The sequence below is a fragment of the Thunnus albacares genome, chromosome 20, assembly GCF_914725855.1.
Source record: "Thunnus albacares chromosome 20, fThuAlb1.1, whole genome shotgun sequence".
NCBI classification, from domain to species: Eukaryota; Metazoa; Chordata; class Actinopteri; order Scombriformes; family Scombridae; genus Thunnus; species Thunnus albacares.
In genome coordinates this window covers 5,443,631-5,469,212 of record NC_058125.1, presented here as the reverse complement: position 1 = coordinate 5,469,212, position 25,582 = coordinate 5,443,631, and the positions used below count along the sequence as shown (strand labels likewise).

The 25,582-nt window shown below is 36.6% G+C and overlaps 2 protein-coding genes and 2 long non-coding RNA genes across 5 annotated transcripts; all 4 read left to right on the top strand.

Annotated features, from left to right (window-relative positions):
- Positions 1–1,253: 1,253 nt before the first annotated feature.
- Positions 1,254–24,332, top strand: LOC122970951. Of its 2 annotated transcripts, none has more exons than XM_044337333.1 (4): positions 1,254–1,427; positions 23,062–23,421; positions 23,519–23,643; positions 23,747–24,332. In XM_044337333.1, exons 1-4 carry the CDS (start codon positions 1,352–1,354, stop codon positions 23,897–23,899), a joined length of 714 nt encoding a protein of 237 aa, XP_044193268.1. In that variant the 5' UTR covers positions 1,254–1,351; the 3' UTR covers positions 23,900–24,332. The 2 variants fall into 2 exon arrangements, with proteins under 2 accessions (XP_044193268.1, XP_044193267.1); XM_044337332.1 differs by lacking the exon at positions 1,254–1,427 and adding an exon at positions 21,855–21,954.
- LOC122970960 lies at positions 3,571–4,713 on the top strand. The gene is made up of 3 exons (XR_006399369.1): positions 3,571–3,620; positions 3,734–3,799; positions 3,894–4,713. It is a non-coding gene; the product is annotated as an uncharacterized LOC122970960 (long non-coding RNA).
- LOC122970953 lies at positions 5,839–9,945 on the top strand. Its single transcript, XM_044337337.1, has 4 exons — positions 5,839–5,966; positions 8,798–8,896; positions 9,005–9,340; positions 9,520–9,945. The coding sequence occupies exons 2-4, from the start codon at positions 8,824–8,826 to the stop codon at positions 9,732–9,734; spliced, it is 624 nt and encodes a 207-aa protein (XP_044193272.1). The 5' UTR covers positions 5,839–5,966; positions 8,798–8,823; the 3' UTR covers positions 9,735–9,945.
- Positions 12,371–15,847, top strand: LOC122970954. Its single transcript, XR_006399364.1, has 4 exons — positions 12,371–12,516; positions 14,634–14,732; positions 14,830–15,171; positions 15,347–15,847. It is a non-coding gene; the product is annotated as an uncharacterized LOC122970954 (long non-coding RNA).
- Positions 24,333–25,582: the final 1,250 nt, after the last annotated feature.

Below are 25,582 nucleotides of genomic sequence, written 5' to 3'. Positions count from 1 at the left end.
TTATTAATATAGTATACTGTGTGTACTATAGATTGTGGTGCAGGTTACCTCAGCCACTGACACAGTCATGGGTTTCATGTATTTTTTCTACATAGCTTTTCCTCTTAATGCAGAATCACTGCAGCATGAACTATGAGCCATTCCTGTACAGTAGTGCCAAAACAAGTAATTACTGAATTGATCAGGCAAAATCAATCAACAACCACTCAATTAAAAACGGGATAAATTCCAAATGAATGAGTGAGTCCAAACAGCTCACTCTAAGTTCAACAAGCAAACTACCCACTGCCATTATATGATCTCTGCTGCATTCTTGTTAAGGAGATAAATTCACTCAACAGCCACAGAGAGAAACATTTCACCATCAGAGATGAAATTAGCGACCAAAGAAACAGAGAGAGAGAAGATGCCACATGACTGCAATGTCGACTGTGCCTGGGACCTTTGTTGCATGTCATGGCCCTCTCTCACCTCCTTGATTCCTGTCTGCCTTTCCACCAACAGCTGTCCAATAAAGGCAAAAATGCCCCAAAAAATATCTTAAAATGATATCTTTTCCTGCTATGACTACTCAAAATGTCTGCTATTAAAACAGCCTATTCTGCACAAAACATACAGATTGGGAATTCAAAGTGAATGTGATAGTGTTTTTTTATTGTTTTTTATTGTCGAGTTTTTGCTGCACTGGCTCACTCAGTAGGTCATCTAGTGCGCCTATGACACTGCCAAAGCTGCCAAGCAACTAACTAACGAAAGAAAACAACAACTAACTAAACCCCCCCCCCCAAAAAACCCCACTTCTGATACACCCAAAATACAACTTGAAACAACCCTAAATGATGTTGCTAATTTCAACTTAATCAGTGTTACTACCATTTTTTGTTTTCCTATATTATACATAGAAATATTCACATACATTCCTTGAGGTGGGAAAATCTTACAATGCAAAATAACTGATCAATCAAAAGCTTTATTTATCACATTTTTATACACTCTACCTGCCTACTTGTCTGACAACTGGACTTATTTGTTTACATAATACAGTATGTTCTATGCTGATATATTGTGCATGTTCATGACATAAGTTATGTCAGCTTCTGTACATGAAACTGTTATAGTTGATGGAACATCTCTTCAAATAAAGTTTTGTCAAAAACAAGTGCTTCCGTATGATGTAATAAGACACAGCAGCTAATAACCACTCAGTAAAAACAGGAGTCAGTGTCACATTTCCTTTGTAAACCACATCATTCCTTTTTAAGCATTCATGTGACAGTCAGCGTGTCAGTCAGTCAGGCTGCTGCGTTTTTGGCCGACTCTGCAGAGGCTTACCTGCAGCCCAGCTGGCGGGATGAAAGCCCTCTGGTGGAGCTGTGTGTTGGGATTACTCTTCCTGCCCACTGAGGTAACACTCAACACCTGGACAGGTGAGTGTGTGTGTGGAAGAGAAAAAGAATGAATAGGTTTGGGTTTGAAGAATCAAAAAATGAAGCTGTCTTCTAAGATGAGTTTGAGTCATCTTTTCCTGTTTTAGTGTAAAATCTTAAACTAAAAACTAACTACAGCTGTCATATAAATTTAGGGAAAAGTACAGTAATTCCCACTGAAGTGTGGCAGAGAAGTATACAGTAGCATACAGTGAAAATACTCAAGTTAAGTAAAAACTACACCTTTGTTCAGTTCTTGAACAAATATACGTATTTACATGAAACCACTGCCTGAAAGCATCTCTTAGCTCTTTTGATGAATTTCCTTTAACATCAGTGTTTGAATTGATCATTTAAAAGTATATTTTTGGACAAAATTATTGGTACCCTTTAGAAGTTGTAAGAAATAATTGACTTGTAGTGATACATTAAGCAGACTATTGTTTTAATTAGTATCACAGGTGTTTTCAGTCTTATAATCACTCATGCAGCCAGTTTAAAAGGAGAAAATTACTCACTCTGCTGTTCCACTGTGTGCATCACAATGAACATTTGAAACAGAGGGAAAACTAGAGACTGGTCTGAAGACATTAGAAAAAAGGTAATAACCAAGCATGGTCAACGTAAAGGTTACAAAACCATTTCCAAAGAGCTTTATGTTCCTGTGACATCTGTCTACAATATTATTAAGAAGTTTAAGGCCCATGGAATTGTAGCCAACATCTCTGGACGTGGTTGCAAGAGGAAAATTGGCCTGAGATTGAACAGATGGATTGCTCAAATGGTCGAGAAAGAACCAAGGAAAACTTCAATGCAAATCCAAGCTGATCTTCAACTTCAAGATACAATAGTTTCAAGTCACACCATCCATCACTGTCTGAATGAAAATGGGATCCATGGTAGAAAAGACAGGAAGACCCCACCTCTAAGAGGGAGACACAAAAAAGCCAGACTGGACTTTGCCAAAATACATGTTGACAAGCCACAGTCCCTCTGGGAGAATGTGTTTTGGACAGATGAAACATAATTAGAGCTTTCTGGTAAATCACAATAACCCTATGTTTACAGAAGAAAAAATGAAGCCTTCAAAGAAAAGAATACCATGCCTACCGTGAAACATGGAGGAGGTTCAGTGATGTTTTAGGGTTGCTTTGCTGCCTCAGACACTGGGTGCCTTGAATCTGTGTAGGGCACAATGAAATCAGAAGACTATCAAGACATTTTGGAGTGAAACATACAGCCTGTTTTCAGAAAGCTGTGTCTTAGCCACAGGTCATACATCAAAAAGTACCCAAGAGTGGATGAGAAGAAAATGTTGGACATTCTGAAGTGGCTGCTATGAGTCCTGATCTGAATCCCATTGAACATCTGTGGAAAGAGCTGAAACTTGCAGTTGGTAGATGGCACGCATCAATCCTGAGAGAATTGGAGCAGTTTGCTTAAGAAGAGTGAGCTGAATTTCCAGTGGAGAAGTGTAGAAACCTTATTCAGAGTTACAGAAAGTGATTGACTGCAGTTTTTGCTTCCAGAGGCTTTGCCACAAAATAATAAGTCAAGGGAACCAATATTTTTGGCCATGCTGTTCTCATTTCTTTTATTGTGTTAAATAATATGTTAAGTTGTTAAGTTGTAAAGCAAAGTTTCAGTTATACTCAATGTGAAATAAATAATGATGGACACCATATACTTCTGTCAGTTTCAACTTAATACAGAGAAAATTGAGTCTGTTTGGTTTTTTTTTAAAGTGGAAGGATACCAATATTTTCAGCCATGTCTGTACAACAACTGCAGAATTTGAAGGTCGAATTCAAATAACTGCAGAGAAGCAGACACCGTAGGGCTATGGCTTCACCTTGTGGCTGTCTCTGCTTGGGTTGAAGGACACAGACTTGTATTACTGCAGCTGGACGTACTTCAAATCAGATACCAGAGTAACCCTCCGCAGCAATGGCACCGTTATCATCGTCAGAGGTGAAAAGAATCAGTAATTTGAGTTTGACAGGAGATAAAGTCCATTCATCAGCTTGATTTAACTTTACATTTCTTCTTCTGCTGCTTTTCCTCACAGAGAAGGATCCCAGTGAACAATGCAATTTCCATTTTTTGGATCTCGTCTTCATTACCTTGAGTGTGACAGCATTCACCGTCATATTGTTCCTCGTCATTGGAGCCCTGATTTTGAGATGCAAATGAGTAAGTATTAAGTAGATGGAACTACTCTCCTAATGATGCAAATGTTTTGGTGGCTAACACATAAGATAATGCAGTGTTTTTCAATTAAATCTGTTTTCTTTGTGTTCCTACAGTTTAAAAAGCACTTCTGACCCGTGAGTGCTCACTGAATGAGGTAGAGGTGCTGTCCTGCCCAGGAGGTACAGTAACATCATTCCAGTCATACTCTTTGTTTCCATTTTTCCTGCCACTTCCACAGTGATGACTTTTCTAATCTGAAATGCTACCCATCAGGGTGCTTGAGCAGCCGTGGACAGGCAAGGAGCGAGGCAGGAGGCCGGGCCAATAAAACCCTAGTGCAGCAGATGGAGGAGACCTACAGCAGCCTGCCAGTCTGTCTCCCAGAGCTCAACCCCACCCTGCACACCCTTTATCAAGACTGGCTACAGGGCCAGGACTCCCCACAGGCTGGCACACTGCTGCTCACCCAATACAGAAAACAGGGTCAGAGCCACACACAGCCCCCACACATGCAGTGGTGAGAGAGAGGAAAACAGATTTAGTTTTAAGACATGATGGAAGTGGAATGAGAGCTGCCTCTGGTTGGCTCCTGATTCTGTTTGGACCATCTCATCATTCATGCTGGCACCATGAAGGACAAGTAGAGGACCATGTTGCTCTACAGACCACTTAGTGAGAACTGAAAGTCTCAGTAGGTGCAGTTCTTCCATTTGGCCACAGGGGGGTGATGTCTGTAGTTTAAAAATGGTGGATCCCCTGTGGCAGACCTGAGCCTGAGGAGAAATAAGTCCACAGTCTAGAAAAACACAAAGCCAAAGCCAACCATGACTAGTATTTTTAAGTTTTATGTTGTTTGTGTTCTTTGTTTTACAAGATTAAAACATACATGTCATACATGTTGAGCACTAAAATATTCTGACAAACAAGTGAACAGGTGTCGTCTCATTGAACTTTACTTATCTTCTGAAAAGTGAATGTGTTGTTAAAATGTGAACATTTGATGTCTAAACCTTTCCAGTTAAAGGATTACGTACAAGGCTAAAAACAGCAGCCCACATTTTGGAGCATTAATTAAAATCAACATTCAAAACAACTTTTAGTTCTGATCTGAATTTCACTGATCAGTGATTGGATGTGTTTGAGTTTGTTTCTGTTCCTCAGATTTAATCTGACAGTTGTGTAATGTTAAAGTTGCATTTAGAAAGGTATTTATGTAATTTTTCCAGTGCTGTGAGCACCTGTATGGCTAGATGCCACTACAGGTAAGTGAGTATTTTTGTTTGGGTTTTTTGTAATTTGGGTGAACTGACTGTTTAAAGGTGCTTAATGTGTACAGTGTACAGCCACTAGTGACAAAACAATTGATTGGTAAGTTGATCTACAGAAAATTAACTGACAACTTTATTTTTATATTATTGTAAATTGAATATCTTTGCAAGACAAGCAATATGAAGACGTCACCTTGGGTTTTTGGACATTTTGACAGGCCTTTAAACAGTTTTTTTGACTAAAGGATTGATTGACAATTTGAAAAAAAGACTTTATATATTTTCCAGTTTTTCTTAAGTCAACATAAAATAATGAGAATAACAATTTAAACTTGCATAGTGTTAACTAAACAAGAACAGGCCAAACATAAAGATCTGGAAAATAAGTGAAATAACATTCTGCTCTACCGGTTTTAGATCAATAGATAAATTAAGCTAATTAAGATAATCAGTTTGCGTCCTTCCTTCCTGTTGGAAAGAGTTATCTTTGATCTTTTTGACTTTTTATGTGAAATCACGTGAGCCTTCCTCCTCAGCCAAACACGAGTTGGTTGAATTGTTGCTTTATCAACCTGCAGCTGTGCCAACAACAAGTTTCATGTTCAGTTTCAAGTATCAAAAGTATTTACAGATGCATATTATTTGTTTCCAGCTGTCACCTGAATCAACTGATGAGTTACATGAATTAAAATGACTCTTTCATGTATATATTCATAGAGCAAAGTCATATGCACGTGTTCTATTGATAACTTGATATAGTCTTACGTTGCTGAAATCTGGAGCAGGTTTTCTAGTCTCAATGCAAATGACTGTCCAGTACTTTTGGTTCTATACAAGTATAGAGTGTTACGCAGTCCTCACAATCCTCTCTCTCTCTCTCTCTCTCTCTCTCTCTCTCTCTCTCTCTCTCTCTATCACACCCTTTCTTGATTTAATCTGTACTGGCATGTGTCCAGTCTCACCAACCTTCAGGAAACTCCCCTGGTACGGTGCGTACGTTTAAAGCTGGATCTTATACTGTCACCATTCATGTTTTTCCAGTCATTCTGAGTCTCACATCAGAACGAAGTAGTCTGAGGTAAGCACCTGTCTTTCTGAGAGACGTATTATTGATGTTATTACTGGGGTCTAAGGACAGGAGGTGTTGTATTGTTGTACAGACTGTAAAGCCCCCCGTGGATAATTAGTGATTTGTGATATTGGACTAAACAAATAAAATTGACTTGACTATTACTGTTATAAGTTTTTGCAAGGGAGATTGTATTTGCTTTTCTGCATTTGAAGCAGTTAATGAATCACTGAAGTTTATTCATGTGTATATGGAGGATATTAAATGGATTAATATGCACAGTTCACTGAGAGGCTGCAATTCATTCATATCTTTTACTTTAGCAACAGTAGCAATACAACGACAGGCTTGTAAAAGTATAAAGTCATGCAGTCAAAATGTTTCTTTAGGAAACATAACTACTATAAACAAACTATAGTAGAAGCATCAAGTAAAAGTATTCATTATGCAGAATGGCCGCTTTCACAGTGTGTAGTAGTAGTATTACATTATTGGATTATTATTGTTGTTGTATGTATGTGTAATCAGCCTTGTATCTGAATCTGAATAATTACGAGTAATAATAGTTGTCCGATGAATGAAGTGCAGTAAAATATATTTCTGACAGGTACAGGTCTACGGTTAATAGAAAAAGTGCACATACCTACAAACTGGAACTTGGGTATTTCCACCACTGGTGTTATCTGAGGCAGTGACTGGTTAACACATTTTGAGTTTGAGTTAATCATAAATCCTTAACAAATATGAGATAGTAGAATATTATAAGAAAAGACACACTGCTTCTTTGCAACCTCAGCAATTTACAGCACAAATGTAAATATAAAAAAGCCCTTCTAAAGTCGTACTTGATGAGAGAGCTCACATTACATTTGAACAATTGGCCACACTTTTACATGAGACCTGAATGATTTATTATAACTCGTGCATAATGCCCTGCAGCTGTTATCATAACCTTGCAAAATGTAATGTGACAAGATTTAATGCATTACAAGCATGATCACCATGGATACTTACATGGTCAAATATTACAGTTTTTTATAATCATTCATTTTACATGAAAGATAATATTCTGAACAAGTAAATGAGTTCTCTGTATTACACATGCAGCGTATGGCCATGGCAGGTTTTAATTCCTTCATGACACTTTATTACCTTTTTCTACCAAAATAAGAGTGTACATATATGTGTTGTGCTTCTCTCATCAGTCTGTCTTTCTGCTGTTCATAACTTACACAATACATTAAAAAATATGAAGATATACCACATTAAGTAGCCTCCAATCTATTCCTGATGAGATTTTGAGTGTTTTCTTCTTTTTTTTTAAGTGTAGTTAAGGAGGCAGGTAAGTATGAAGGTAGGAATAAGAAGATGTGTAATTCCTGGAAACTGGTGCCTTACTGAGAAATCCAGGACTCAGGAAGTTGCTGCAGTGACAGTGTTGCTGCACAATTCACTGGAGGCGTTTCTTTCAGTGAGGCTGTCATTTAGTGTCACCACTTTGACTTTCTGTTTGCAGTCTCTCAAAATTTGGAATCTTGTTTTAGGATCAACACACAGTATTATAGTGTACCTGCTTCTATATAAACAGTTCCTTGTTTGCACAATGTCAATACATTAGTGTTACAGCAGCTATCATCTGAAGACATGTCACACTTACTATCTGTTTTACTTCCAGAGAAAACTTCTGGTTTATGACTGTAGCTATGAAATATAATGCATTATGCAAATGCAGTGGTTTGTAGATATCATTAATGCAGTCCATATATGGACTTCATGCAAGAAGTTAGTCAGTAGAACTGAAAAATCGACCTTAGACCATTTCCAAACTGCTCTGTAGTCAACTATACCTCTGAAGTAAGAATTACCTCTGTCAGTGTAAAGTTTAATGTATAATAAAGTCCACAAGAAACATGATTAAAAGATAAGCCCTAATAGTTTCAAACATTTTACCCAGTCACTCAAACATAACATAAGCAGCTAAATTAAATCTCAAACCCACAAATCTGCAATGCACTGTTAAAAGGATAGTTTGACATTTTGGGAAAATGCTTATTTGTTGTTTTTTGCTGGGAGTCACATAAGAAGCTTGATACCACTCTCATGTCTGTATATTAAATATAATGCCATAACCAGCAGCTGGCTAGCCTAGCTTAGCATAAATACTGGAAAGAAGAGGAAACAGCTAGACTGACTCTGTCCAAATGTATCAAAATCTACTTATCAACACCTCTTAAACTCACTAATTAACACATTATATCTTGTTTGTTTAATCCACACAAAAACCAATGTGTAAAAATGACGTGTGGTTTTACAGGGGGTAATATATGGGACTATGTCTTGGGCGGGCACAATGAAGAAATACTAACAGCATACAAATGCTTGTATTTCCCAAAATGATGAAGAGTTAAAATACACTACTTAAACTGTTGCAGTTTAAAAAGTTACCAACTTATCATGAGGACATGTCTGAGACTAGCCGTTTCACCCTGTTTTCAGCCTTTGTGCTAAGCTAAGCTAATTGTCTGCTGGCAGTAGCTTCATATTTACTGTACACATTAAGAGTTGCATCAATCTTCTCATCCATCTCTCTACAAGAAAGTGAATAAGCGTATTTCCCACAAAGTCAAAGTATTCCTTTAATCATTTTGATCAGAACGGCGCGAGGAAGCAGGATGACGTGTGTAAAATGTCATGAACTTGTTTGAATGGAAACTTAAATCTAAGAATTCCAACAATTTTAGATTATTTGAAGAAATATTTCACTAAAGACAAACAACAAATTCAAAAGCAAAAACCAAACTCTGTCCTAAAAGTTATGTAGCGTTGTTTCTTTCTTCCAGTTTCTGACAACAGTGGAACTTCCAGGATGTCTTACTTGTGGATACGTTTGAGTCTGCTGTGTGCTGCTACTATTCTACAAAGCAGTGCTTCAAATGGAGGTATTTTTACATTGCTTGTACCAGAAATAAATTTAAAAAAATGTTAAGTATACTGTAAATGCATTATGTAATGCATTATTAATTATATCAATTTTTGCCCCTTTTCAGATGCAAACGTGTCACTGAAGTGCAACGACACAGTGGAGGTTGTTGCTGGAGAAAATGTGACACTAAACTGCAGTATCATTTACAGGCCTGAAAACAACTGTAAAGGTCAACAATATCACTGGAGTAACTCACATGGCGACATACAGTGTAACAGTAGCTTGATGAAACCCTTCTGTGGTTGGGACACTCAGACTTATGTGTATCTGACCATCTCAAATGTCATCGAAGAGGAGAATTACACCATTGTAATACATACAGACTGTGGCACTCCTAAAAAATCTATCAAAGTACGAGTTAAACAAGACAGAACAACAACAGAAACATCCAGAGGCCAAAGTGAGTAGCTTTCAGTATCTTAAAGTATTTTAGCAAATGTATGTGAATGAGTGCATGTGTGTATTGTTTTTATCCATTTTTATAAATTGAAAGTCTTGTTCGGACATACACAGAACAAGTTTGATTTAATCCACATGTTAAGATAATAATAATTGATTAATAACAATTTATCTTGCCAGGTTATGAGCATCTCGAGGCCACTGAGCCACCACTGAGCCACCACCATGTGATCACCCCTATATTGGGTATTGTTGTCACGCTTGCTGTTGTGGGTATTTTGTATTTCCTGTGTGGAACTAATAGAGGCGGACAAATCATCAGCCGAATGAAGAAGGAAAGGACTCAAGGAGGAGACAACACTGAACCGAGAAATGAAAACTTGCTGATACCCTGACAAATTCTGAAATTTGTGTATAAGCATCTGTGTGTGTTCAAATATTTGTTGTTCATGAAAGATCCTCTTCACCCAGCTGGCTGTGTAGCTTCCTGCCTCTGAAAAATCACACATCATGTTTAACTTTTTATTGAGTTTTTTCCTTCCAATGACATTTTCAGAATTCTTTGGATCTTTGTACATATTGTGTAATTATGACATTTTGTGTTTGTACAGAATAAACCTTGTGAATAATATGATTCATTTGATTAAAGGGGCACTACACCAATTGTACACATGAAGCTCAGTCTATTCATTATGAGGAAACAGCATTTGTGAAAACAGCATTATAATGTCTTCTGTGGCTCTGGTGGGAGCTTCCTTAAGTCTGAAGAAATAGCCCATTATGATGTAATCAGGGTTACTACAACTTGGGCTTGGAAAACAAATAAATAAACAAACAAAATAATAGGCTAATAATAATAGTGGAAAGCCTGCTTTACAAGCTTTAACACGCAGGTTACCTCAGCCACTGACACAGTCATGGGTTTCATGTATTTTTTCTACATAGCTTTTCCTCTTAATGCAGAATCACTGCAGCATGAACTGTGAGCCATTCCTGTACAGTAGTGCCAAAACAAGTAATTAATGAGTTGATCTACAAAATCAATCAACAACTATATTTTTATATTGTTATAAATTGAATATCTTTGAGTTTTGGAGAGTTGGCAAGACATAAAAAGCAATTTTTAAGATGCCACTCAGTGCTTTTGTAAATTTTGGAAGGTCTTTTACACAGTTTTTGACATTTTACAGACTAAAGGACTAATAGAAAATAGAGGATTAATAAAAAAAAATTTTAAAAAAACTTTAAATTAATCAACAACTTTATTTTTATATTATTGTAAACTGAATGTCTTTGGGTTTTGGAGTTTGCAAGACAAGCAATTAGAAGACGTCTCCTTGGGCTTTTGGACATTTTGTCAGGCTTTTTTTAACAGTTTTTTTGACTAAAGGATTAATTGTCAATTCGGAAAAAAAAGAAAACCTTTATTTATTTGTATATTCATTAGCTTGAAGTGGTTTCCAGTATTTCTTTAGTCAAATAATGAGAACAACAATTGAAACTTGCATAGTGTTAACTGAACAAGAACAGGCCAAACATAAAGATCTGGAAAATAAGGGAAATTATTTTTTTATCTGAAAATGTAGAAAATAGAAATTTGCAGTGAAAACAAAAAACAAACTGTCAAACTAAATAACAACAAGGAAATGAAAATCATCAAAAAACCAAGATTCATTAGTATTTGTTTTGAATATTGGTAGATAGCATAATCCAGCCATAAGAGGCTCTATAGATAACATTAATCATACATAAATGTATAAATATGTATTTATATATATATAAATAAATAAATGTATATTTTAACATATACAACTCTGCTGAGGAAGAGAACAATTCTAAATGGACCTTGTGGTGAGATTGTTTTGTCAAATTTATTTGCACAACTTAACATGTTTCATACCTTTGACAAAAAACAGTGTATGCTAGTTTTTCATTTAAAAAAGTGGGATCTATGATATGAAAAGACGTTTTGCAACAGAAGACTAGATTCTCCACATTTAACCATGATGATCATTAATGCACCTCACACACATTAGTATGGAAAGAAACAATGTTTCTAGAACTTTGAAAAATGTCCTCAAAACATGAACAGAAATAATTGGACCAACACAATAAACTATATAATTTAACATCCAATAATAACAATCTGCTCCACCGGTTTTAGATCAATAGATAAATGAAGCGAAGTGGCTTCAGTCAAACATTTGGACACATCTTCACATACACTTCAATGAGAATGTGTGTCCAAACTTTTTACTGGTACTGTACAATCCCTACTATCAAAAACTGCATTTAGTCCAACAAATATATTCATTTATCCATTTATTATAGCATTGAGCTCAACATGTAGATTATTTATTACTGTTTTTACGAGTGTGACTGTATTTGCTTTTCTGCACTTGAAGCAATTAATGAATCACTCTGAAGTTTATTCACACTTTGATGAGGGATGGATTCTCTCTCTGCTCTACTTTAGATTAATCAGTAATGCAGATAATCAGTTTGCGTCCTCCATTCCTGTTAGAAAGAGTTATCTTTGATCTTTTTGACTTTTTATGTGAAATCACGTGAGCCTTCCTCCTCAGCCGAACACACAAGTTGGTTGAATTGTCGTTTTATCAACCTGCTGCTGTGCCAACAACAAGTTTCATGTTCAGTTTCAAGTATCAAAAGTATTTACAGATGCATATTATTTGTTCCCAGCTGTCACCTGAATCAACTGATGAGTTACATGAATGAAAATGACTCTTTCATGTATATATTCATAGAGCAAAGTCATATGCACGTGTTCTATTGATAACTTGATATAGTCTTACGTGGCTGAAATCTGGAGCAGGTTTTCTAGTCTCAATGCAAATGACTGTCCAGTACTTTTGGTTCTATACAAGTATAGAGTGTTACACAGTCCTCACAACCCTTCAACCTGTTTGGAGCAACATTTAAATGTTGAGGGAGAGATAATTATCTCTCCTTCTCCCTCTCTCTCTCTCTCACTGTCCCTCACTTTATGTTCTTCTGCCCTTTCTTGATTTAATCTGTACTGGCATGTGTCCAGTCTCACCAACCTTCAGGAAACTCCCCTGGTACGGTGCGTACGTTTAAAGCTGGATCTTATACTGTCACCATTCATGTTTTTCCAGTCATTCTGAGTCTCACATCAGAACGAAGTAGTCTGAGGTAAGCACCTGTCTTTCTGAGAGACGTATTATTGATGTTATCACTGGGGTCTAAGGACAGGAGGTGTTGTATTGTTGTACAGACTGTAAAGCCCCCCGTGTATAATTAGTGATTTGTGATATTGGACTAAACAAATAAAATTGACTTGACTATTACTGTTATAAGTTTTTGCAAGGGAGATTGTATTTGCTTTTCTGCATTTGAAGCAGTTAATGAATCACTGAAGTTTATTCATGTGTATATGGAGGATATTAAATAGATTAATATGCACAGTTCACTGAGAGGCTGCAATTCATTCATATCTTTTACTTTAGCAACAGTAGCAATACAACGACAGGCTTGTAAAAGTATAAGTCATGCAGTCAAAATGTTTCTTTAGGAAACATAACTACTATAAACAAACTATAGTAGAAGCATCAAGTAAAAGTACTCATTATGCAGAATGGCCCTTTTCACAGTGTGTAGTGGTAGTATTACATTATTGGATTATTATTGTTGTTGCATGTATGTGTAATCAGCCTTGTAATGTTGTACCTGGCTGAATGAGAGCCAGTTGTTACTACATTTTTTTTATGTGGCGTTAAGGTGTTCCAACTGGCTCAGGTTGGTAGGAGGTGTGTACTGTGCAGTAGCTGGTAGCTTACTATTATTGTGACAATAAATTTACTAAAAAAAAAAGTAGCACACTTATTTGTAATTCTATTTGATTATGATGATAATTATGGTGATGATGATTATCAGCAAATAATTTCTCCTAAATTGTGTGATTATATTTCTTTCGTCATGTCATAATTTGTATTTTTTCAAATTAGTAGAGCTGATCCTGAATCTTCCCAATTACCCCCTGGCAACTGAATAAGTACCTGTTGGGCTACTTGGGGTACAAGTACCCCTGGTTGGGAATCACTGGTTTAAAATGCATCATATTTTATAAGTTAATCATATGTTTTGTATGTGAAATCTGTATACGAATAGATACGAGTAATAATAGTTGTCCGATGATTGAAGTGCAGTAAAATATATTTCCCGCTGACAGGTACAGGTCTACGGTTAATAGAAAAAGTCGACAAACTTACAAACTGGAACTTGGGTATTTCCACCACTGGTATTATCTGAGGCAGTGACTGGTTAACATATTTTGAGTTTGAGTTAATCATAAATCCTTAACAAATATGAGATAGTAGAATATTATAAGAAAAGACACACTGCTTCTTAGCAACCTCAGCAATTTACAGCACAAATGTAAATATAAAAAAGCAGTATATAATATATATAAACAGTTCCTTGTTTGCACAATGTCACACTTACTATCTGTTTCACTTCCAGAGAAAACTTCTGGTTTATGACTGTTGCTATGAAACATAATGCATTATGCAGGCTTAGAATGAATCTTATGATGCATTATGCAAACGCAGTGGTTTGTAGATATCATTAATGCAGTCCATATATGGACTTCATGCAAGAAGTTAGATAGCATAACTAAAAAATAGACCTTAGACCATTTCCAAACTGCTCTGTAGTCAACTATACCTCTGAAGTAAGAATTACCTCTGTCAGTGTAAAGTTTAATGTATAATAAAGTCCACAAGAAACATGATTAAAAGATAAGCCCTAATAGTTTCAAACATTTTACCCTGTCACTCAACATACAAATGCCTGTATTTCCCAAAATGATGAAGAGTTAAAATACACTACTTAAACTGTTGCAGTTTAAAAAGTTACCAACTTATCATGAGGACATGTCTGAGACTAGCCATTTGAAACTGTTTTCAGCCTTTGTGCTAAGCTAAGCTAATTGTCTGCCAGCAGTACCTTCATATTTACTGTACACATTAAGAGTTGCATCAATCTTCTCATTCATCTCTCTACAAGAAAGTGAATAAGCGTATTTCCCACAATGTCAAAGTATTCCTTTAATCATTTTGATCAGAACAGCGCGAGGAAGCAGGATGACGTGTGTAAAATGTCATGAACTTGTTTGAATGGAAACTTAAATCTAAGAACTCCAACAATTTTAGATTATTTGAAGAAATATTTCACTAAAGACAAACAACAAATTCAAATGCAAAAACCAAACTCTGTCCTAAAAGTTATGTACTGTTCTTTCTTTCTTCCAGTTTCTGACAACAGTGGAACTTCCAGGATGTCTTACTTGTGGATACATTTGAGTCTGCTGTGTGCTGCTACTATTCTACAAAGCAGTGCTTCAAATGGAGGTATTTTTACATTGCTTGTATAAAAATGTATATTAAGAATACTGTAAATGCATTATGTAATACATTATTAATTATCTCAATTTTTGCCCCTTTTCAGATTCAAACCTGTCACTTAAGTGCAACGACACAGTGGAGGTTGTTGCTGGAGAAAATGTGACACTAAACTGCAAAATCATTTACAGGCCTGGAAACAACTGTAAAGGTCAACAATATCACTGGAGTAACTCACATGGCGACATACAGTGTAACAGTAGATTGATGAAATACATCTGTGGTTGTGACAGTACTCAGACTTCTGTGTATCTGACCATCTCAAATGTAACCAAAGAGGAGAATTACAATGTTACAGTAGGAACAGACTGTGGTCTTGCTAAACCATCAACAATCAAAGTACGATTTAAACAAGACATGACCACACAACAAAACAATCCACTTACTCGTGAGTAGCTTTCAGTATCTTTATCTCTTTTAGCAAATGCATGTGAATGAGTGCATGTGTGCATTATTTTTATCCATTTTTATAAATTGAAAGTCTTGTTCAGACATACACAGAACAAGTTTGATTTAATCCACATGTTTAATAATAATTGATTAATAACAATTTATTTTGCCAGGTAATATGCCTCCTGAGTCCACTGAGCCACTGCTGAGCCACCAGCATGTGATCACCCCTATATTGGGTATTTTTGTCACGCTTGCTGTTGTGGGTATTTTGTATTTCCTGTTTGGAACTAATAGAGGCGGACAAATCATCAGCCGAATGAAGAAGGAAAAGACTTGGGGATGAAGATGGAGATGACAGAGAAACGAGAAAGGAAAACTTACTGATTTCCTGACAAATTCTGAAATTTGTGTATAAGCATCTGTGTGTGTTCAAATATTTGTTGTTCATGAAAGATCCTCTTCACCCAGCTGGCTGTGTAGCTTCCTGCCTCTGAAAAATCACACATCATGTTTAACTTTTTATTGAGTTTTTTTCCTTCCAATGACATTTTCAGAATTCTTTGGATCTTTGTACATATTGTGACATGTAAATATGACATTTTGTGTTTGTACAGAATAAACCTTGTGAATAATATGATTCATTTGATTTAAGGGGCAATACACCAATTATACACATGAAGTTCAGTCTATTCATTATGAGGAAACAGCATTTGTGAAAACAGCATTATAATGTCTTCTGTGGCTCTGGTGGGAGCTTCCTTAAGTCTGAGAAAATAACCAATGATGATGTAATCAGGGTTACTACAACTTGGGCTTGGAAACTACAAAAAAATAAATAATGGAAAGCCTGTATTACAAGCTTTAAGACGTGGGCCTTTATTAGTCAGGGCAAAGTCTAATAATAATCAATCAACAATTTATTTTCATATCATTCTAAATTGAATATCTTTGAGTTTTGGAGAGTTGGCAAGATATGAGAAACAATTTTTAAGATGCTACCCAGCACTTTTGTAAATTTTGACAGGCCTTTTTCACAGCTTTTTTTATATTTAGAGACTAAATGATTGAAAAAAATCTTTATTTATTTGGGTCTCCATTAGTTTCCACAAAGTAGTTGTCAGTCTTCCTTGGGTCAATATAAAAATAATGAAAATAACAATTTAAAGGTGCATAGTGACAGGCAGTGAAGTGAAATCAATTCATCAGTATTTGATTTGAATTTTAGTAGATAATCCAGGCAGAAGAGGCTCTATAGAGAACAGTTACCATACATACATACATACATACATATATACATATATGTATATATGTATGTATATATTTATGTCTATAAATATATGTATATTTTAACATCTACAATTCCATGACAACTCCCATCTGCTGAAGAAGATCATGTGATGCAATCAAAAGCTCCAGAACAGCTACTGAATGGACCTTGTGGTGAGATTGTTTTGTTGAATTTGTTTGCACAAACACACCACCATTGTTTACTGGACATGTTCCATACCTGTGACAAGAAACAAGGTATACTATTTTTTTCCATTGAAGAAGTGTGGTATATTTTTCAGAATGATGCAAATATCACAAGACTAGATTTAATTTAGCCTTCACAGTTAGCCATGATGGTCGTTAATGCACCTCACACGCATTAATAATGAAAGAACAAATGTTTCTGGAGCTTATGAAAAACATATCTTAAAATAGACCCCTCCCCTCCCCCCCTTGGTATATATACTGTACATATATTGTGTGTGTGTGTGTGTGTGTGTGTATTGTGCAAAATACATGTAAATGTAATGTTTTGTCTTTGTGCACACCGATCAATGTAAATATGATTTAATTTGTGAAATGTCCCTTTCAATTCTAATTCAAAGCCCTTTTTCACAGGAGGAGATTTGACATATGCAGGTGTAAAAAAAAAAAAAAAAAAAAGTTAATTATGTCTGGATTCAGTTGCTGCTTCAGTTTCAGGGTCCTGGTGTTGCACATGCTGGCTCACTGTCACACTGTCATGACTTTGTGTGACACTTGAATACATTAGACCCATCGTTAATGTGATTAGTAACACCTGTGCTTTTCCTGCTATGACCACTAGAAATGTCGGTGGTCGGCGGTGAAAATGGCCTATTCTACACAAAAAACATACAGACTGAGAATTCAAAGTAAATGTGATGGTGTTTTTTATTGTTTTTTAATTAGATTTGAGGAAGTCTAACAAGAGGGAATTATTTATTGATGCCAATCTAAAGAGCAATAATCCACCAAGAAAATATTTAAGAAGCTTTTAGATGATCTGAACTTGTGGATACTGAATTCTCACACAGCAGCGGTCTTGCTCTGTGCAACAGTATGATAGTCTTATCTCACCAGACATAGTGATAGTGAAAGCTGCTGTGTGAGAGGTCGAAGGACTCTTAATTATACTTGATAGCATGTTTGCTTATTACCAGCTCAGTGTTTGGTTTTTCCATCCCAGTGAAGAATCAGGGTGAGTATTTTATAATGGTAAATGTTATCATTTGTATTATAACTTTAAGGGCCTTATTTTACTCCCAGCCCAAAGTGGCACCAAGCGCAATGCCAGTGTCTTTGCTAGTGTCATTTTCCCGTCTAGCACCCATATTGTTTCAATAGCAAATGCACTTGCGCCCATCTGACGGCCCATGGGTGTGTAGGTGTGGTCAGGTGCACTGTTGGCGCATTGCTATCTTGAGGCAGCTGAAGCGATTGCACGATTGACCAACAAAAACCTGGCCTGAAGTCAATGGCGTAGTGTTCCACTGTTATTTTAAGGGCTCATTATGAAGACAGTAATATGCGCCTACATAAGCAGGTGCACAACACAAGTACACTCTGCTTGTTATACACACACAAACATACAAAAGATTACAAATAAAAGGATTATAATGTGAAAGATTATTATTTTAAAAGTATTTTAAAAATACATGTCATAATGGTTAGTCATAATATTAATCAGAATTAACTAATTGCAGTAATAACAGATGAAAGGGTCTAATTATTTGACCAAATCATGGCAATACACATATTTAAACAGACCCGTCAGGTTGAGGGTGTCTGTCAAGACCTAGCATCAATACATGAGGACATGAGGAACACATGAGGAAATAAATTAGGTGAAAACAATGATTAAACTTAAGAAAGAAAGAACTCTGGACAGCTCCTGTCTGCTGCCAGCAGCAGGATCAGCACCTTGGAGAGCTGATCAAGTCCTGACACCTGTGTATGGTGATTTTTTTACATTTTTGAACAATATTTAACAAGTAACTCTTTATTCTTCAACATTTTTGAGATTACAGTGATCAGGTTTCCATACTTTCAGCAATTAAAACCCTGCTGATCTTACCTGTTACTCCATTACTGAACAAAACGATTTTAAAGAAACCAAAGATGTAATCAAAAAAATAAACCTTTTCAAAAAACAAAGGAAAATAAATTTGCAACAAATTAATGAACAGGATCTTAAACTGTATGTATTAAGATCTACAATTCTGCTGAGGAAGAGCCTTTGACACAAACCAGTGTCTGCTAATTTTTCATTTAAAAAACAAGTGGGATTTGTTATATCAAATGACATTTTGTAACAAAAGACTAGATTCTCCACAGTTAACCATGATGATTATTAATGCACCTCACACACATTAGTATGGAAAGAAACAATGTTTCTGGTACTTACAGAACTTTCAGTGGAAATTTCCACAAAACATGAACAGAAATCTCACCAAGAGAAGTCTCACCAACCTCCAGGGAATTCCCCTGGTGTGGTGTGTGGGTGTAAAGGTGGATCTTATATGTCAACATTCAAGTTTTTCCAGACGTTCTGAGTCTCACACCAAATCAAAGTAATCTGTGGTAAGTACCTCTCTTTCTGAGAGTGGTATTATTGATGTTATGACCTTCCTGAATTAACTTCAATGATTTCTTCATCCAAACCATCAACCTGTCTCTTAGAGCCCATCCCAACTAGGCTGCCTAAGGAAGTCTTACCCTTAGTTAGCACTTCTTTATTAGATATGATCAATCTGTCTTTAGTAACAGGCTATGTACCACAGTCCTTTAAAGTAACTGTAATTAAACCTCTTCTTAAGAAGCCTACTCTTGATTCAGACGTTTTAGTCAACTATAGACCTATATCTAATCTTCTATTTCTCTTTAAGATCCTTGAGAAAGCAGTTGCTACTCAGTTATGTGACTTTCTACATAACAATAGTTTATTCGAGGATTTTCAGTCAGGATTTAGAGCACATCATAGCACAGAGACAGCACTGGTGAAAGTCACAAATGATCTCCTAACTGCATCAGACTTCTCTCTATTCTTGTCTTGTTAGATCTTAGTGCCCCATTTGATACAATTGATCATCACATCCTATTACAAAGACTGGAACATTTGATTGGCATTAAAGGCATTAAGCTGGTTTAAGTCCTATTTATCAGATCAATTTCAGTTTGTACACGTCAATGATGAATCCTCCAAGCATGCAAAAAATAGACATGGAGTTCAACTAGGTTCTGTGCTTGGACCAATACTATTCACCTTATATATGCTTCCTTTAGGTAATATGATTCAGAAACAATAACTTTTCATTGCTATGCAGATGACACCCATCTATATTTATCAATGAAGCCAGATGAAACCAATCAGTTAACTAAGCTCCAAGCATGCCTTTAGGACATAAAGACCTGGATGACCTGCAATTTTCTGCTACTGAACTCAGACAAAACTGAAGTTATTGTGCTTGGCTCTAAACACCTTAGAAACACATTATTCAGTGAGATAGCTACTCTAGATGGCATTGCCCTGGCCTCCAGCACCACTGTAAGAAATCTGGGAGTTATCTTTGATCAGGATATGTCCTTTAACTCCCACAGAAAACAAATTTCAAGGACTGCATTTTTCACTTTTGTAACATTGCAAAAATCAGGTACATCCTTTCTGCAGAAAAAATAGCTCATGCATTTGTTACTTCTAGACTGGATTGTTGCAATTCCTTATTATCAAGCTGCCCTTACAAGTCTCTGAAGAGCTGCATATGTATGGACAAAAACTGGAAAGAGAGATCATAATTCTCCCATTTTAGCTTCACTGCATTGGCTTCCTATAAAATCCAGAATTGAATTTAAAATCCTTCGCCTCATCTACAAAGCTGTTAATGGTCAGGTACCATCAAGAGCTCATAATACCCTATTACCCCACTAGAGCACTGCGCTCCCAGAATGCAGGCTTACTTGTGGTTCCTACAGTCTCCAAAAGTAGAACGGGAGACAGAGCCTTCAGCTATCAGGCTCCTCTCCTGTGGAACCATCTTCCAATTTCAGTCCAGGAGACAGACACCCTCTCTACGTTTAAGAGTAGGCTTAAAACTTTCCTTTTTGATAAAGCTTATAGTTAGGGCTGGCCAGGCTCGCCTTGGATCAGCCCCTAGTAATGCTGCTATAGGTCTAGACTGCCGGGGGACTTCCCATGATGCACTGAGTTCCTGTCTCCTACTCTCCATCTGTATGTATTCATGTACCATTACTGCATGTTACCAACTTGGCTTCTTCCCCGGAGTTCTTTGTGCTTTCTCATCCACAGGAAACCCCAGCCTCCGGGCTGTGAGCCTTCACCGCAGGGATGTCCCTCTCTGGCTATTACTGCTATTTGTTATTGCTAGTCATATATCTATTATTATTATTGTCATTGTTATTATTGTTGTTATTCTGCTTCTCTGTCCCCCCTGTTTCTTTCTCTCTCAACCCAACCAGTCAAGACAGATGACCACCCACCTAGAGCCGGGTTCAGCTTGAGGTTTCCTCCTGTTAAAGGGGAGTTTTTCCTTATTGCTGTCAACAAGTGCTTGCTCATGTGGGAATTGTTGGGTCTCTGTACACAGAGAGTATGGTCTAGGCCTGCTCTATGTGAGAGGTGCCCTGATATGACTTTTGTTGTGATTTGGCACTATATAAATAAAATTGAATTGAACTGAAAATTAAATATAACATTTTGTGTTTGTACAGAATGAGCCATGTGAATAATATGATTTAATTTGATTAAAGGGTCACTCCACCAATTATACACATGAAGTTCAGTCTACTCATTATGAGGATTACTACTAAAAAAACAGCATTATATGTCTATTGTCACTCTGGTGGGAGCTTCCTTAAGTCTGAGAAAATAACCAATGATGATGTAACATACAGATTGGGAATTCAAAGTAAATGTGATAGTGTTTTTTTATTGTTTTTTATTGTTGAGCTTTTGCTCTACTGGCTACTCTGCTTTGGAATAGTCTTACAGTTAGTGTTCAGTCTGTCAACACTGTCTCAGCCTTTAAATCCTGTCTTAAGACACATTTTTATACACTCTACCTGCCTACTTGTCTGACAACTGGACTTATTTGTTTACATAATACAGTATGTTCTATGCTGATATATTGTGCATGTTCATGACATAAGTTATGTCAGCTTCTGTACATGAAACTGTTATGGTTGATGGAACATCTCTTCAAATAAAGTTTTGTCAAAAACAAGTGCTTCCGTATGATGTAATAAGACACAGCAGCTAATAGCCACTCAGTAAAACAAGAGTCAGTGTCACATTTCCTTTGTAAACCACATCACTCCTTTTTAAGCATTCATGTTAGTCAGTCAGGCTGTTGCGTTTTTGGCTGACTGCAGAGGCTTACCTGCAGCCCAGCTGGCAGGATGAAAGTCCAGTGGTGGAGCTGTGTGTTGGGATTACTCTTCCTGCCCACTGAGGTAACACTCAACACCTGGACAGGTGAGTGTGTGTGTGGAAGAGAAAAAGAATGAATAGGTTTGAGTTTGAAGAATCAAAAAATGAAGCTGTCTTCTAAGATGAGTCTTAGTCATCTTTTCCTGTTTGTTTGCAGCCTCATCCTGTTTTTGTCTTCTAAGCAGCGTCTCTGACAGCAGTGGTGGAAGAATTATGCTGATCTTTTACTTAAATTAGTTATTAGTTATAAGTTAGTAGTTCCGCTACAACAATGTAAAATAAAAGTCCTTCATTTAAAATCCTACTTAAGTACATGTAATTTTATCAGCAAAATGCACTTTAAGTATCAAAGGTTGAAGTATTATTAGATTGTTAATACTGATGCATCAGTGCATAAGTAAATTTTTAAGTGTTGTAGCTGGTCAAGGTGAAGCTGGATTTAACTACATAATATAGTTAGATAGTATTGTCCTGGTTCCCAACCTAGGGGTCGAGCCTCTCCAAAGGGTCAAGAGATAAATCAGAGGCATTGTGAGATGATAAGTGGGGTAGAAAAGAAGAAAAACACACATTTGTATTTATCTTGTGGACTTTTCTCTAATCTTTGCTTTTTGTGAAAGATCTTGACAAACTGTTAACAACTCATAGATATCTGAAATGTGACAAGGGGCCCAAGCTACAAACTGCTTTTTTACAAGCCAAAAAATTTTGGGAACCACTGGTATAATCTTTTAACAATGCATTGCATTTTACGAGTATATCACGTTTTTTTTAGTGTAAAATCTTAATCCTAAAACTAACTACAGCTGTCATATAAATTTAGTGAAAAATACGGTAATTCCCACTGAAGTGTGGCAAAGAAGTATAAAGTAGCATACAGTGAAAATACTCAAGTTAAGTAAAAACTGCACCTTTGTTCATTTCCTGGACAAATATATGTATTTACTTTCCACCACTGTCTGAAAGCATCTCTTAGCTCTTTTGATGAATTTCCTTTAGCATCAGCATTTGAATTGATCATTTAAAAGTATATTTTTAAGTTTCTTCTGGCATTATGACATGGAAATGGTTCTATCATCCATAAATTGATTTACTTAACTGTACTTCAGGTGTGCAAATAAGTAAAAATCCCTCTCTCTCCATCTCTGACAGTTTCTCAAAATCCTTCATCCATCTCTGTGATAACAGTCAACTCCTCTGATGAGATAACATGCTCCACAGCGTTGCCTAACCCAATGGGGTTCTACCTGCAAAGGCGTTTCCATAACACAAAGGACGTTGTGTTCCTGTCCTTAGAAGAAGGACGAATCAGCAAGAATACAACAGCTGCAGAATTTGAAGGTCGAATTCATATAACTCCAGTAAAGCAGACAGTGCAGGGTTGTGGATTCACCTTGAGGCTGTCCTCACTGAGGTTAGATGACACAGACTTGTATTACTGCAGCTGGACGTACTTCAAATCAGAGACCAGAGTAACCCACCCCAGCAATGGCACCATTATCATCGTCAGAGGTGAAAAGAATCAGTAATTTGAGTTTGGTAGGAGATAAAGTCCATTCATCAGCTTGATTTAACTTTACATTTCTTCTTCTGCTGCTTTTCCTCACAGAGAAGGATCCCAGTGAACAATGCAATTCCCATTTTTTGGATCTCATCTTGATTACCTTGAGTGTGACAGCATTCACCATCATAATGTTCCTCGTCATTGGAGCCCTGATTTTGAGATGCAAACGAGTAAGTATTAACTGCTCTCATAATGATGCAAGTGTTTTGGTGGCTGACACATAAGATAACGCCGTGTTTTTCAATTAAATCTGGTGTTTTTGTGTTCCTACAGTTTAAAAAGGACTTCCGACCCGTGAGACCTGAGATAACACCCAGACCTAACAGGCCTGAGCATGTCTGTCATCCACGTAGAGCTCAACATTTTCCCTACCTAGTCACATCTGAAAATACTTGTGGACCACTGGACTTCAGGGGCATTCTGTAATGCTAAAAGTTGGTGCAATGATGATGATAAGATTCTTAGAGAAAGCTAGGTTCAATTAAAAATTATTTCACAGACAGTTTGAACGTTTGTTTGAACCAGCAGCTCAAACCAGGCAAGGTGTCTCACTGTTTTGCTTTTCATTTCCTTTTATATACAAATTTATGTTTTGTGTGCAGAAAAGTGAACTACCACATCCTGGCTGATGTAGGCTGTACAGGTGTGGTGCATGTGAGCTTTGAAGAACAGCAGCATCGCAAGCATTTTTTTTAATTCTATGTGATGCAACAAATGTGAGCTTGACCTATTCAGTTTTGCGTTACACTTCTTCTGTGTTTCCTTTGTGTCTTATGAGTAGATTTTGAACTTTCAAACAAATGTTAACCACAGTTTTCTGCCTGATTTGATATATTCATTAAATCTCAACTTTTTCCAATTTTGTTGTTGCTTTGAGTCTTGAAATACTTTGTAGAAAGCCACCACTTAATCCATTGAAAATGTCTTGAATTGCTAAGAAATATTTTGGAGGAAAAAAAGGAATCAACAACAACAGCACAATGCCAGTTGCTGCCACATTAGTCTGGATTATAACATGACAAATTAATCTACACATGAACATGTGAAGAATACTTGCTCAGTGATACAAGCTACTTTCATACCCTTCTTGGAGTTAAATGTGTGAAAGCACAGGACAGATAAATATACAATTTTAGAATGTCAGACAAGGATTTATGTTTATTAAGAATAACTAGTTATTTGCATGAAGAAAAAAAATCCAGTTTGATATGAATTCTTGAAGAATTGTGATTGACTTATAATTTGTGTTTGGTTTGATGTGCTGTTGAAAGAATGACGTTGAGTCATTGTAGTTTAGTTTCTCTTCTGTATGTAATTTGATGATATAGTTGGTTTGTGGTTATAGTGTGTATGAACAGTGCATACAGAAAGTACTGAGACCCTTTCACTTTCACATATTATGTTGCATCCCTATACTAAAATCATTTAAAGTCACCCCCCCTCCACCCCACCCCCCACCCCACCCCCACCCCCCCAGAATTATGGAGGCCACTGTGCTCTTGGGAACCTTCAGTGCAGCAGAATTTTTTTGTAGCCTTCCCCAGATCTGTGCCTCAATACAATCCTGTCTCTGAGTTCTGCAGGTAGTTCCTCATGGCTTGGTTTTTGTTCTGATATGCATTGTCAGCTGTGAGACCTTATATAGACAGATGTGTGCCTTTCCACATCATGTCCAATCAATTGAATTTACCACAGATGGACTCCAATCAAAATGTAGAAATGTCTTAAAGGTGATCAAGAGAAATGGAAGGCACCTGAGCTAAATTTCAAGTGTCACAGTAAAGGGTCTGAATACTTATGTCAGTGTGATATTTAAGTTTTTCCTTTTTAATTATTTGCAAAAAATTCTAAAAGAAAAATTTTGATTTGTCATTATGGGGTATTGAGTGTAGATTGAAAATTAATTTAAACGATTTTAGCATAAGACTAACATAAAATGTGAAAAAAGTGAAGGGGTCTGAATACTTCCTGAATGCTGTATGTATGACTGTGTCTATGGTGGAATAGCCAATGCTTATGTTGGTGCTAATGGAGATCCTAATAAAGAAAATAAAGAAAAAATAAAGCTTGGTAGTCAACGGTAGTACCGTGGTGGAAGCGAGCTAATTC